Source organism: Macrosteles quadrilineatus, unplaced genomic scaffold (genome assembly GCF_028750875.1).
Source record: "Macrosteles quadrilineatus isolate MER2022 unplaced genomic scaffold, UCM_ALF_1.0 Scaffold_1__1_contigs__length_201487025, whole genome shotgun sequence".
NCBI lineage: Eukaryota > Metazoa > Arthropoda > Insecta > Hemiptera > Cicadellidae > Macrosteles > Macrosteles quadrilineatus.
In genome coordinates, this window is record NW_026542594.1 from 167,001,342 (window position 1) to 167,017,421 (window position 16,080).

The following is a 16,080-nucleotide window of genomic DNA, read 5'->3' on the forward strand; positions in this document are numbered from 1 at the left end:
TGAGCGCAGCGAACGAGCTCCAACCTAAAGGTGAGTGAGCGTAGCGAACGAACTTCAACCAGGACGTGATTGAGCCATGCGAACGAGATCATCTTGAAAATTAAGAAGTTAAACGGGGCAAAGCCCGCGGGTTACAGCTAGTAGGAAATAAATCTGACAATTTTAAGAGAATAATTTAGTGGAATTTCAGCCAGTCCGATGGAAATTTGCTAAGTCTGCAGGTTTGCTGCGGCGGGAGTATATTTTTGGTCCTTGGACACTAGGCACGAGCCTGGGATTGTTTTTTACAATACTTCAGGCTAGACCTAGGGGTTGCGGCATTTTCAATGAGATCAAATGCATTGGTGGGATTTTAACTCGAGACCTCTCGGACTAAAGTCCCGCACTCTAACAACTAGACCAGATCGCTCCCCAAGTGAAATACATGGTGAACAAACAATACAACACATTTTGTTTTAATTCTTTATATAGGAAGAACAGATAGGTTTTAATTTAGTACCCATCTCAAGATGAACTTGAGCTAACCAAGTATAAGTGAGATATGTCCTAACTGATCAACATTTCCAGCACAAGTATTTAATATTTAACTTGTTCAATTAGTTATTTTCCATTGCTCGGAAATACAATCAAATCATTATTCTAGTTTTCAAAACTATACTTCAAACAAGTACACATGGTGATAACAAGTAAATAGTTCATGGGGAATTACTGAAAGTATGGTTTTGTTTTTATAACTTGATACTAGCTTTACCTTATCAATATGCAAGATCTGAGTTCCATTGTAAACGTGCTACGTATTATGTATTAAATCTTGGCACTCGTTTGAGAATAAAATTAGTTTCAATATTTGGCTGTGTATATTCTGAAGTAATTGAAACAGTAACTAAGCTTGCAAAGGGGAAAAAATCTGTACTTTTAATTATACACTTGAATTTCTAACAGGATATGCAAAATGTAAAAGGCAATTTTTTTAATAGTTTAACAGACTTCATAGATTGTGAAAGTTATTCTACATAAATATTGTTCTTTGTCTTTCTCTGCCATTGAACATACAAATTACAATCATTATTAATTGACCAAGCTATAGGGTGTACACACTACACAGCCCTTCACTAAACCATTCAAACTATAACAACACATTTTTTAAAGCCAATAGTTATTAGTACAGAATAACAATCAGTACCGGTATTAAAATAAACTTAAATTTACACTTAAAATCGGGACCATGTAAGTTTGCAGTTGAGGGAGGACCCTATTTACCATATGGTTTTGAATGAACCAATAAGAACCGTGCGGTGTTGCCAAATCTAATAATACCAGCTGATTTGAAAATATTGCTTGGTATATTTTAATTAGTGTTGTCAACAGGCGATTTGGCAACATCGCACTAGCCTTGTCTTGTGATTGGCTGCCACCAACTGCAAACTTATGTGGTCCCGACTATAAATACCCTCAATGTATAAAAGAAACCAACTATTGGTTCTTAATTAGTCTGTTAATACTTAACCAAACAACTGTAAGATACATAATGTATAACATAGTATTTAGTGATGTCAATGTCTTGTAAAATCAAGAAATCAATTTTGTTTTAAATATTAACTACATCTTTAAATGAACTTATATAATAAATATGTACAAAAATTAATTTAACTAAAATAGGTATGTACAGTTTAAAATTAAATGTAAACAATCTATAAAAATATATTCAAATTAAAGCACCACAAATGAAAGCAACACAAAAATAGGGTTAAATACATTGAACATAGCTTAATATAATAAATACTTAAAGACAACGTTAATATAAAAACAAAACAAAAACTACTACATTTGTTACAGTCTATAAATTCAAAAGTACACAAATTATCACACATTTTTGATATTTAAGTACATCATTGTTTTACATATTATAATATTATTAATTTCATTTCATAAAATTTGTTCACGATTTTAAGCATTTACTGTAAGTCCCTGACCATGAGTACAAAAAGGAAAACAATTTCAGCACAATCTCAAAATGTGCAAACAAGTTTTTTGTCAGTTGTAATAATATTCTTGATATACAAAATCTTCATTCTTCGTCAATACAACCATTAGGGAAATGTATACAAAGTTTCATCCAATGATTGACTTTGATCCCGACTGTCGACAGTTTCTAAGTTTGAGGAATATCTTGGAGACCAGCTTAAAGTATTCCCTATACCTCTCAAGACAGTGTTTGCTGATAACCTATTAATGAAGCTAAATTACCCAAATTGCAGTACCTTTTAGGTGGATTTCAATCTCGGAGCAAGAAGCATATCATTTTATTGACAACCAGGTAGCTCTAAGATTTGGGAACTGATGACTGATCGGAAAGAAAATATTAAAAGTTTGGAACAGTGATGAGGATTTAGAAGCTGTAAAAATTGAACTTAAGAGTCAGCAGGACGCTGGCCATCTTGGATTTTCTGCCCATAACGGCAATGTTAATGGTTGAAGCATATTACGGCATTGTTTATTAACATAAAAAGTTGAAAAATATCTCATTTAACAGCTATTGAAACCGCAAATGTGATTTGCTACCCACTTTGGAATTTTAATTGTTATAATTTTGTCAAACTACATAAATATATTGACTTAAACTGGGATTTTTCAACCTCTAAAACAAAAGTTATAAAAATCCAAAAAGCAATTCACACATAAAATATATTTAAGAATCACATATAATTTTCTGCTCGGTAATCAAGCTTACGGTGCATGATTAATATGCTTCAACGTAAACACATGTTTTTGCTGATCGGTGCTAGGACAACCACCGTTTAGCCTGGCATCTGAAGTTTAACAACAATGCAAAATGATTGACTCCTGCCGACTCTTAAGATTAGTTCTTCAAATTTGTCTCCAAGCTCAGAGCTGCTCAGCACCCTGAAGATTTATTCTCAGAAAGAGATATACTGGTAATTACAAATTGAGCATATGTAATCAAAGGGATGCTTAAAAACAAATATGAGACTGACGTTATCTGAGGTACCTGTCCACCCAATTACCTTTGATTTCAAGGTTCTACTGTACACATTAATTAGGCTAGGCAGCATCATTGAAAACCACACAAAGTTGATGTACAGAGGGTTGCAGTGAAGGAAGAACCAGACTGGATCCACCAGAAGTAAAATATCTTCAGTTTAAAAACTGGCCTGAAACAAAATCATCAGTGATTTAAGTGATGCCATTCAGTAAAAAAAGGTCAGGATTTTTTTGAAAATGTTAAACATAACGGAAGAGTATTTAAGAGGGAATACTGAATGTTTTTTGTAAAGTGATCTAAGCCCCTAACATTTTTCTGGATGTGTAAAGGATTGTACCCCTCTCTCCTACATCAAAGGCTAAGACAATAACCGATACACTAGCAAAACACCGACAACTTATAATTAAAACTTCTATATCACCAGAGGGAGCATGAACACAATTTAAATAAACAAAATACAACATATAAATTGTAGGATTGGTGAAATACCTTCTGTAGTTTGTTTACTAAGTTAGACTACCTGTTTCAAGGACCTTTTTGGTCCAATTCCAATGGCAATAGGCTTCAGTCCACCCACCGAAAATCTTTTCCCAGTACCAAACAGAAAATTTCTTATTAGTAGGTGAGCTTTATACTACTCTGCTAATAATTAAACACTATGTAAATCTTAATTTTTTTTTTCAAAAATACTATATAAAAAACTCTTTGCCATTTCAAAGTTGTGAATTTATGCATTTTTTAACTTTAAATAATACCTTCATGAATTTGGTATAGTATTTAAGATAGAATTAAACTAATTAATACAAAAATCCAAAAATTTTCCCAATAGGCCTATATGGTTATTTAAATTTTTATAACTTTATTACTTCACACTTTTATATAGGTATCATTTAAAATCTCCTATCAAACGACATCAAGTTAAGAAATATCAAACCTAATAGCTGAAAAATCTCAATTTTTGGTTATAGGGCTAAGCGTATCCTGATAGCTTGACCATATCCATAAAGTTGTTGTACTGATTTACAGGAACTACAATTAATTATACAAATATAGTCTACAGTAACTAAGCATACCCCACCAGAAGCTGTGGAATATTTTAAAATACTGAGGGCAGATGATTTGAGTTCCAGAGAGGAATCTATGGGGAAGTTTATTATCTAGAGCCCCTTATAGTCTCCAATTTTCCCATTCTCATGCAAGCTATCTGAACTCTCATTTTCCCAAACTTCTACATAAAATTGTTGTAATAAATTGTGGTCGATTTAAAACAAAAAAAAAGGATTCATTCACTTGACTCACTTCAGTCTAGGAGTTGCACGTAGTTGGCGGGGAACAGGCCGTAGCTGCCGTCAGGGGCCATACCTTGCCACCAGCCTGCGTCTATCTGGTCTATCCTGGTGATTATATCTCCAGGATCAAACGAAATCTCTGTCTCATCGGCTGCCAATAAAAATGAAACTTTAAACACTTCAAATTTAAACACTAGTACACAAATAATCAAAGCATATCTGTAATTTTTCAATAGTTGGATGATCAAAGTGACTTAACCAAAAAGTACGGTACACTTTGGATTCCGTCCTATTTCTCGCACCTCATGAAATTGTATTTAATTGTTAACATATAATTATTGAGGAGTAAGACTTCTGGGATCACTGTGAAATCCAGAATATCTTCCTTTAGTCACGGAAACATCATCTTCGTTGTCGAGGCAAAATCCTGAATACTGTATCAACAGAATCGCCATCATCGTCTCTAACGGTCATGGAAAAGTTATCAACAACTCCCACTATTTATTTCCCAATATTTCCCACGGTGATGTGGACATTACAAAAACATGATCTTCAAATAGCGCTATCGCGGCGAAATCATGAACATCTCCCGTGGCTGTCTAAACATCATAATTAACTTCCTTGGTCACAAAAACATCATCGTCGTCTTGCATGAATGCGGGAAATTCACTAACATTTCTCAGCCGTGTAGACAAAATATCATCGTATTCCGTGATAGTGGCAAAATTCTGTTCATCTCTCTTGCGATCGCTGCAAATTCATGAAATTCAGCCACGGGTGTCTAAACAGCATCATCGTCTCCCACAGCCACAGTCACGAAAACGTGATTGTTGTCTAGTGCAATTGCGGCTGTGTATACACCATCATCGCCTCCCACGGTTATGGAAAGGTGATCATCGTCTTGCGCGATCGCGACAAAAACATGAATATGGTTATGAACATGGTCCATAAAATTCCCGACTGTGACAACAAAATAAAGACTAATTCCTGACTTTTTAAGACCATTTTGAAACTGATTCCTGACTTTTCCATTTTCTCCCGACTACTAGACACCCCGACTTCAATATCCAATAGTCAAAGATTATACTGATTTGATATGTATTTAGATGCAATATGTTTTGCCAAAACAGCTGGACTAGGTATGTCACACCACAATGTTAAGAAGTTAAAAATTCCAGGACATGCTTCAATACACATTTTTTTTTGCACTTGGCTAAGGAATATATTTAGGAAGAAGGAATGGATTCACAACTTAGGGTAATCAAGTTTTTCCTAAAATTATTTTCTCCTGAAGGGCCTTCCTTGTAGGGCAGAAACATAAAGATTATTATGCTGAATACATATTGTATGCTATCAAGTGCCTAGAACCTTTTTCTTGAGTGAGTTTATATACCAGTTCCTTCGTCCTCATAATTAATTTTTTGACCAAATGCTTATTCTTTCAAAACATATTTAAGTTGGTAATTTACCTGCTTGATAGTCATACAAGGCTTGAGCTCTCAGTCCTTCGTCTTCATAGTCTTCTAAACTTGCTCCATTGTTCAAGTAAGCATCGTCCAAATAAGGTTGGGCTCTTTCCAATGCTAAAAACACATTACATAAGGTTCTTTAATTGAACAGTTAGTAAAAGGATTTAGTACCATTACAGAAATTATATTGAGATGTCAATAAATGTTGGAAAAAAGACTACACGGTTATTTACACACTGCTATCTGCAGTTAAGGAAATTTTCATGTTAAAAACAAAACATTAAGTTTAAACTTTTCTGAATGAGAGATTAATTCAAAGCAGATTTACGTTATTAAAATTATCAAAAATAACAAAATTTGATTCTTTCCAATCAGCTGTTGATACAGTAAATACTTACAAGTCTGGTGCGTTCATGACTTACAGATAATGCTGGATATATGTGCCATTTGAAATTAAAATGTATGGAGTAGAGAGCTGTCTGGCTGTGTCTGATGATGTCATTGCATACCCAACAGCAGCACCACACTATATTTTTTTAGGAAAAAAGCAACTGCACATTTTTTTCCAAGAAACCAATGACAGCAAACCGCGTCTTAACAAGTGTTAGGTCCCTGGTAACTTATTGGGTGTGCAACGACGACAATATGTTCACCTCGCTCAATCTGCACACCTCCTTTACTGCGTGTATCTTAATCTAAAATAGCCGTTATTACAAAGATAGCAGGAATACCACTAAAATAAAAGTCATGAGGGCAACAAATATCAGGCCATTCTCTGTGTTCAACTGTGCAACAACAAAACAAAAATACTAGGCCTACATGTGTTTTTATGAAGTATTAAATTTTGACACAGATTGTGAATACAGTAATTAACAAAGCGACATTGTACAGTAGCAATTAAAGATTTAAATTTATTACAGTTCTTATAAGGCTTATCATTCCAGACCACTTACCATCAGCTGTATGAGATGAAAGCACTTCATTACCGTTTAAAGTACCATTGCTGTCTTGAATAACACCATTCTTTTGTTCAACCAGAACGTTTTGTTGTGATGTTACAATATCTTCTGTAGTTTCTGGTTGCTTTTCAGTGTTCAAGACCTACCAACACCGATAAAAATTTTAAATCAAATAAACTACGAGTGATAGGTAAGTAATATTTTACATACATGTAGCAACATTTTCAGTTTTAAGCTGGGTTTTACTAGACGCGGAAGCAGAGAGGGAAATAGGGAGAGCAGACTCCTCTTGTCTTAGGTAATTTAATGTTACTGTTTTCCTAAAAGCGGAGCGGAACGCCATGTTAACAACGAGCACATAATATGTTTATCGCTTTCCCTGTTCCTCTCTCCGCGCTCCGCTTCCGCGTCTAGGAAAACCCAGTTTAACCCATTCGTCTACTTTGATGAGTCCTTCTCGCTGCTGCCACCAAGCGCCCTAAAATACATTGGCCTCGCCGCTCGCTCACGTCATAGTAGTTTGCGGTTTACTCAACAGATAGCAGCACAATACAGACTAAAATTTGTTTCCGACTTATTGAATAGGTTGGGAATATATTTATTTGGTTTTTCGGGTAGCAATACTGTTGTTTGGTAAAAATAACTTGCATTTTGGTCTGCTGCTGTTTCGATGTCAACAGTGTGTTTATAATGGCGGGCCGACATGTGCAAAATAGTGAAATTGATTGCATAATTGACGGAGAAGGTTTTTTATTGAGTGACAGTGAAAATAGTATTGACTATTATAATGAATACACAGAAAATCCGTGGCTCAGGAAAGTGACAATGGAAGTTATGAAGACCAAGAAGAGAAAATGGAGGATGAAGTTGAGGCTGCATTTGACCCGGCTATCGTAGGTTTAATTGATCCAAAATGATTGTTTCAGTGATATGGAAACTGAGGTAGGCTTAGTTGATCCACAATATGATTGTGTTTGAGATTGATTGAATAATACAGAAACTAGAGTTTATAGTTATATAAGATATAACTATATGACTCTATATCTTATGACCCAATATTCAAACTGCAATGTGTGTATTTGAAACCAAATTTCCTGCATCATTTTTATTTTCATATGTCTTAAAACCAGTGTTGGGAAGTAGCGCGCTACAAGTAGCGACGCTACAGTAGCGCGCTACTTTTTTTGTAGCGTTAGCTGTAGCTAAGCTACTTTTAAGATTTTGTAGCTTTAGCTGTAGCTAGCTACATTTTTAAAGTAGTTGTAGCGGAATTTTAGCTACTTTTCTCGCTACATTAACATTGTTTGAGATAGTGATTTTTACCATAACCTCAACCTTACGTGAAACAACCTCTTTCAAACTGAGATTTTCAAAACAATTAGGCCTACTTTCTTGGCTTCATACTACAGCTGGTTGCAGCCGTTTCATTCCCTATTACAACGTTGTGTGGACATGGAGGCTATTAAATGAGTGTTATCCACATTTTTGGCTCTCATTTCCTTAATTTACTACTCTATGATTACTGTCAGATAAAATAAAATCGCTAGTTGCAGACGACGTTTAAACGTTACCGGTGACAAGAGAAGCTATTGAATGCTTGCAAGTGATTAAGATATCTATCTACAGGGAAATTAGTAATCAATTTAGTTTCTTTATTATATTGATAGTGTTTCAACTTGGGTTTTAATGGAAACCAACACTAAACTTTAAAACAATGAGAAAGCTGGTCTAGCTTCAGCTGTTGATTGTGGTTAATCACCACAAGCCCTTCCTTGGTTAGATTACGAAGATTTTTCAAAGGCTTACTAAAGTAACAAAGAGGAAATTACCTGATTAGATTTAAGATATGCCTAGACTACATAATTGTAACTTAACGAAAAAATTTCCATATAACATGAAACTTAGATTGAAAAAATAGCAAAGTTTACTCCTGCTAACAGCTCTTGTATAGGACTATTCCTAGGCTATGCTATGATTTAAGACGAATACCAAGTTCCAAGTTCAATTATTAGGAATATATCTGTTTAGTCCTTGAAAGAACAAGCCTACTATAGCCAACTTGTTAGATAGCCAAGTAGGCCTACATGTTATTTTTACTTTACAAATTTCAACATGTTTAAATCAAAAGCCGATTTCAGAATAAGTTGCTGAATACTCTTTTCTGTACCAACTAGGTTGAAGCACAATTTGCCCTGTGCATAATGACAATAAAGGACGATTTCTTGACATTGAAAAGTGTTATTCATAGAACAAGTAACTTATCTCTATGGTTAAAAGTTATAGCAATGTCGTTTTTAACATTAAAAAAGGCAATAAACTCCAATTTTAGTAAGCTAGGCTCTGTAACACAAAATTTATTTTTAAATAATAGTTTTACAGGTCTTAATTGTTGATATAACACATCTATAAATGAATCTATATTAAAGAAATAAAATGAGCTAATTACTCCTCCGAAACTACTGAACCGATTGACATGTTTTTGGTGTCATTGGAAAGAGCGTAACGTGAAGTTGTGCAGGAAACTTTCTTTTTAGGTAAATAATTAGAGAGTGAGGCCCTGGGGCCCTTTAAAGTTTCGCATTTCTCCATAAGATTAACATGGGAAACAAACATTGTTTTGAAACTCCAGCTGTTGTCAGAAATTAAATATTACATTTGCTTTGACATTTAAATGTAAACAACCAGAACTGTCAAATGCCTGAAGAAGAACACATGTTGTTAATTGTAAACAGTCAATGTGTAAATTATCTATGTTGTATTAAAAATGTGTATAGTTTTGGATGTTGGTTTGTGTTTAATGATATAAGTTATTAATTATTGAATTTTTATTTTAAGGATTTGGCATATGAGTATGTCTATGATAAATAACTCCATTTCAGAGTTCTGCCAGTTTTTGCCTAACTCTGTTCTGTAGAGTTTAAAGTAGCCTACACCCTACACCTACAAATTGGCTAAATAACTTAGGTATGTAGGCCTACGGTACATTACAAAAGCTGACAGCCTTTTTACTTTGACTTAAATTGTAAGCTTACCTTTTCCCGTCCATGAACAGTGTGATAGTTAAACATTAACCCTTTAAACTGGAATAGGACTGTTATGTAAATTGTGAGTAATTTTATCAGTTAATAATCTTTTAGTTCACTCTTTTAAATTCATCGGAAATTTGTTATTAGTTTTTAAACATGTCATTTGTTTATTTGTGACTCCTCAACTCATGTACTTATTTGAAATTGCTCGATTTCGAGCAACATGTACACTAGTAAGTACTAAATATGATGGGGGACTGGGACACCCAAACTATTTGGTTCTGTTGTTGTAATTTTAGGTTTATAATGCCAACAAATTAAATACAATCTAGGAATAATTTGTTTTCCAAGTAAGGTTAGATACAATACTGACATTTTATGTTTCAACGTTTGTTCAACAAAAATGTAGTTGCAATTAATTTTACATTTTAATGTGCGTGGAATAAAAAGTAACGTCTTTGGAAAAGTAGCTAAAATTGTAGCTATAGCTACATTTCATTGTAGCTGTAGTTTTAGCTAGCTACTTTTTAGGAACTGTAGCTGTAGCTGTAGCTAAGCTACTTTTTTAGAAATGTAGCAGTAGTTGTAGCTAGCTACATTTTAAAAGTAGCTTCCCCAACACTGCTTAAAACATTATTTTTAACATTGAACATCATTTTACTGGGAACCTGCTTTTGACTTAGTTGTCTACCAATCAAAGTCATGTGAAACTACGGCCAATATCACTGAATCATTACAGTGAAGGGATGCAATGCAAGGGGTTTTAATATTTGTCGATACATATCATCAAACAATGACAAATAGTGAATTTGTCTGTCTGATCGCAGCATCATAGCAAAAACTGTCATATTTCATTAAACAACACCAGTTTTGATGACCAGGCTATAAAATCTAATATACGATATTGTGAGACCATTTTAAAAAAATTATGAACAAAGACACCACACGGAGGGCAAATATTTAATTTTAGCTGTAAAACTTAAACATTTCTATGACAAATTAGTAACGGGTGTTTTATTTGTGCACTTCTTAACAGAAAAATTATATTTGTAATGCAGCTTACACTGGGTGGCTCGGGCTGGGGAGGACTGCTAGGCTCGGGCTCTGGGTGGTCTGTAGGCGGCCATCTCACCTTCTCCTTGACTGGGGAGACTACTGGAAGTAACAATACTATGAGGTTACAATATTACAGCTGTTTAATTCATGGAATTAATTCATTGGTTGTGGAAACAAACCATACAGTTGAATGGAAATCCAGTAAATATTTTTTGCAACGTCAAATTGGATGGGAAACCCTATAAGATAGAGTTGCTATGAAAGGCTATTGAAGATGAGCCAGGTTTAGGACCATCAGTGGAAGATATGTATGCCTAACGTTTAAAAGTCGAACATTTATTTTAAGAGCATGAGGGCCTTGGAGATAGCCCAATGAGGTAGATTGCTTATCAACTGTAAGCAGCATGCATGTTTCTACCCCTGTTCCTGTACTCAGAAATTAAGTACAGTATTCAGGAAGGATTTAAATTTCTAATTTTTTTATACCTGAAGAGTTGGAAGAAGGTTGATAGGAAGCTCTTCTTTGTATCATTTGACCAGCTGATGTGTTTTGTTCAAAAACTGCTCTAGCATTGATGGTCCTCTTGGATATCAAAGCTTGGGCCTCCTAGAAGTAAAGAAAATTATGTTTAATGTTTTTTTTTAGCCTATGCAAATTAGCTAATTCTTTGAAACATTTTAAAAATTTGTTTTTGTTGAACAAGGTTTACAAAACTGTGATTATTAACATTTACATACATGTCAATCAATACATCGTACCTTAAGTACAGTAGACTCCCTCTTATCCGGACTCCTCGGGACCAAAGCCAGTCCGGATACCGGTTCTTCTGGTTAAACTGATGGCCCCAAAAACTCATTAAAACAGACTGTTTTTAAATGCATACTACATACAGTATTTGACTTAAATTTAGGAGAGCATTGTAGACACATGATCACTGGTCTCAAATCTTTACCACGAGAACAGTCGTTTCAGTACCGCCCACTTCCTGCTAATCTAGTCCGGTTAAACCGATGTGCTGATAAAAATTGCCCGGTTAAAGAGATGCCATTTCCGGCGGTGTAGTCCGGTTAAACCGATGTCCAATTTAAGGGTGTCCAGATAAGAGGAAGTCTACTGCACAATAAAAACCCCTTCAGCATTGTTTTTCCACTAAAATCTTTACTTAACAATTTTAAGGTCAAGGGGGGAGGGGGTTAAACCCCTATAACCCCCATATTTAAACAGAAACCAATATGTGATAAACCCATCCAAATAGTAACACATCTCGACTGTCCTGAGACAAATAACTTGTAATGATAAACACCTCAGATTAATAAGGTTTTAATCAACTAAAACTGTACTACAACAAGTATCCTAACATTTTGTGTTTTGACTAAAATGTAAACAAAGATTAAATCATATGTTTTACAATACAATAGTTTTGAACAAATTAAACAAGGAACAGAAGGAAGGCAAAATATTATGACATTCTTCCCGGCTTCATTTTGACAAATCAGACGGTGTAGAAGTCAGGTGGTCTGCGTTCTTGACAAGGTCGCCGCTTTTGAGCCGTTTGTATACTTCCATTTGGTTGAGAGGTTGATTGATTTGATGGATCATCAGGTTCTTGAACTTGATCAATGTCTGTTTCATGATCTATGGACGATCCGTTATTCTTCCCGTAAGGAGCCAGGTGCCTCAAGGAAACGGTTGATTCTCTGCCATCTCTTGAACGGATTCTGGCGTATTGAGGACCGGCATTGACTAGATCCACAACTTCTACTGCAGGTGAATACTTGCTGGCATGGTTGAACTTCTTCAGCAATACAGGTCCTGGTGCTGAGAGCCACATGGGTAAGGATTGGCCATAAAAGGATTTCCTCATGTGGTTGAACATCCTCTCATGTGGAGTAGCGTTTGTGGCAGTACAAAGCAAACTGTGTATGGAGTGCAGCGCCTCTTCTAACACTTGGTATTTGATGAAACGCTGAGCTCAGATCTATGGTGCTATAAAATTTGTACTTAGCCACCTCGTTGACAATTGTTTCAATTTTTGGCAAAGGATATGCGTCTAGCTCAGTGAATCTATTGATAGTTTGGGAGTAATCAATTACCATCCTCTTCTTCTTGGATTCTCCCTTAACAACCAGAACTTGTGCTCTCCAAGGTGATTGACTCTCTTCTATGATACCCTCTTGTTGCATTCTATTAACTTCCGATTTTATGAACTCACTATCTTCAGGTGAAAACTGTCTCGACTTAATTGCGATAGGTTTAGAGTTGGGAGTTAAATTCGTGAACAACTGAATCTGTTCAATTCCAGCTTGAGCAAGGCCACATATCTTGAGAGGAGCACTGTTTCCACCAAATGTCATTTCAAGACTTGAGTGATTTCGTAAGATATCGTGGCCAATAATAACGTCAGCACACAGATTTTTCATGACATACAATTTTGCGTCCTCATAAACATGACCTGAAAGTTCTAACTTTGCCAGACAGACCTCATTTATTTCAGAATCAAGTGATGTGGACGCCATCGCTACACTAAGTTTTCCAGGACGACATGGCAAGTTGTGATGTTGAACAAACTGTTTGCTGACAAAACTCTCAGAACTTCGTGTATCAATCAAAGCATCAGCCAGAGTAGAGTTTACCTTTACTGATACTGTAGCTTTAGATAAGACCGGAGGGGATGAAGCAGAAACACTTTTTGAATTATTATTTGACCGTGCACAAATACTAGCGGAATTTTCCCCCAAGGGTTTAGGTCTATCTACATTCTCTTTCTTTGATCTACAGACGTGGCTGAAATGGCCAATTTTATTGCAATTATAGCATTTGAAGTTTTTTGCAGGACAAACATTACAATTATGTCTGTTTTCTCCACAGAAATAACACTTCTGAGACGGTACTGCAGCTGAAAACAAAGTATTGTCCCCCAAATTTGCTTCGTTAGGTGATTGGCTTGAGTTCGCACTATTGCTCTCTGCGCGATTTGACTGCGTGATTTGAGTGGTGGCATTTAATCTACTGTTTAAGTACGACTCTGCTTGAACTTGAGCTACTTCGATACTCCTTGCTTGGTCAAAAGCCTCTTCAAGCGACAGTGTTGATTTCTTTAACAATCTTTGTCGAATATAATTTGATCGAAGCCCAGTGATAAAAGCATTTCTGATATTTTCACTGCGATTCTGTTCCGCCGTAACTGATTGAAAGTTACATTCTTTACAAGTGATATTCAGTGCTTGGAAAAATTCATCTAATGATTCCTCAGCCCCCTGCATTCGCGTGGCAAGTCAATGCCGGGCATAAATTTCATTCTTAGGCTTTACATATAAGTTTTTCAAAATTTCAATTGCTTCTTGATATTTTTTGCATTCTGATATGAGGCCGTAAACTTTTGGTCCAACAAAGTTTACGAGAAAATTGAGTTTCATCTTGTCATTTGGTGCAGGCGTCAAGGAATCAATGAAATTGCCAAATGTTCTGTACCAGTGTATCCATTCTTCTTGTGCATTGTTTGTATTAGGGTCAATATTAAGTTTCCCGGGCTTCAGAAGTTCATCCATTGTCTTCAGTTCGTTGTTGAGTTAGTTGATTAAATTGTAATGATAAAAACCTCAGATTAATAAGGTTTTAATCAACTAAAACTGTACTACAACAAGTATCCTAACATTTTGTGTTTTGACTAAATGTAAACAAAGATTAAATCATATGTTTTACAACACAATAGTTTTGAACAAATTAAACAAGGAACAGAAGGAAGGCAAAATATTATGACATAACTCAATCGTGAATTTTTATATTATCAGCTGATCTTAAGCCTTTGTATCTATAAAAGGCAAAGCCCTCACTCACTCACTGGCTCACTCTTTCACTCACTCACTCATCACTAATTCTCCCACTTCCCATTTACCTAGGAGGCAGAAATTCGGTACACCGATTCTTTGGGCATTAAATAGGAAAATTAAGTTAGTTTTTATTCTAAACGGGCTTTCGGGCTCCACCCCAGTGGCTCTGGAGTTTCCCATGTTAACATTATGATTTTTCATATTTAAAAGGAATTAATGAATCTTAACAGCTGTTTCAATTAAACAAGTTGGTTCTGTTCTATGATGTTCAATAGCATTAAAGTTACAAGGATTACCAACAGGGTGTAGCACTATAATTTTTTTTTAAATTTATGACAACAGCTAATTTGCAACCAAAAGATGAGTGAGCGTAGCGAACGAACTTCAACCAGGACGTGATTGAGCCATGTGAACGAGCTCACTTATGAAGTTAAACGGGGCAAAGCCCGCGGGTACAGCTAGTAATAATATACAAAGGCTTATTATGTGTTCCATGTCTTCTCCTAAAAATCACACAAAGCTTTTAGACCCCCTAGGGGCTGCTTCCTAAACAAATCATGCGAAATTTGAAAGTTTGAGTATTTCAACTGGCTTTGAGAAGTTTGCATAACAGTGAACGTTTTACAGATCCACTCAGTTAATAAGAAAATGTTTCAGTGACCAACTTTGTTCCTACCTGACTCCTTTCCCTTTTCAGGATCTCACTTCGTCCCCTCCTCTCGATCTCTTCTTGTTCTCTATCCTCTAGAGTGTCCTCTTTCTCCACTATGTTGGCCGCTTGCACCCTCATCAGTTCGTTCCTCTCCACCTCTCTCAAAACAGAGATGCTTTTGCTTCTCTCCTTAATCTTCGCTTCTCTTTGCACTGCTTCCTCAATCTACACAAATTATTCTTAATGAATTTTCCAAATAAATTTAGTTACTCTGACTACTTTGGCAAAATATAGGTCAAACTAAACCTAAAAGTTTACTAAACTTAACATTGTACAAACATTGGTTTTGTAATTTTATTAAAGTCATGTCCCAACCACGAGTTGTAGGCTATACAGAAGAAATAATCTGTTACTGTATCTTAAATCACTATTTTTTATACTTCCACTTCACAAAGTTTTATGAGAATAAATGGACTTATTTGATGTTTTACATTGTAAAAACACTTACTTCACGCTGTTTAATTTCGTTCTCTAACTTCCTTTTTTCTTCTTCTCGACGTTTCCGCTCGGCTTCTTGTCTTTTCTTTTCCTCTTCTTCTTCTTTTTGCCAAAACTTGTCTCTTTCATTAGAATTTATTTCTTGCTGAGGGATAACTCTCTTGTATGTTGTCCCCTACAACAATTACATAATTAATTACTTAAGAAATAAAGGGAATTAATATATTATTGAACAACCTAAAAATTAAAACAGCTAGCATTATACTTTACAATGGGATGACTGTATTGTTTTAGTA

The 16,080-nt window shown here is 35.3% G+C and overlaps 1 protein-coding gene across 2 annotated transcripts in view; it reads right to left on the minus strand.

Annotated features, from left to right (window-relative positions):
- Window positions 1-466: 466 nt before the first annotated feature.
- Window positions 467-16,080, minus strand: part of LOC128989234 (drebrin-like protein) — a 33,319-nt gene continuing 17,705 nt past the window's right edge. The window contains exons 5-12 of one of the 2 annotated variants that reach the window (XM_054411113.1): window positions 15,795-15,959; window positions 15,311-15,511; window positions 11,290-11,410; window positions 10,811-10,899; window positions 6,716-6,863; window positions 5,763-5,876; window positions 4,304-4,444; window positions 467-3,173 (exon numbers count right to left, since the gene is read on the minus strand). In XM_054411113.1, the coding sequence (XP_054267088.1) occupies window positions 4,305-4,444; window positions 5,763-5,876; window positions 6,716-6,863; window positions 10,811-10,899; window positions 11,290-11,410; window positions 15,311-15,511; window positions 15,795-15,959 (978 nt within the window). In that variant the 3' untranslated portion in view covers window positions 467-3,173; window position 4,304. Of the gene's footprint in view, window positions 3,174-4,303; window positions 4,445-5,762; window positions 5,877-6,715; window positions 6,864-10,810; window positions 10,903-11,289; window positions 11,411-15,310; window positions 15,512-15,794; window positions 15,960-16,080 lie in introns of both variants that reach the window. The other variant, XM_054411109.1, reaches the window with a different exon arrangement.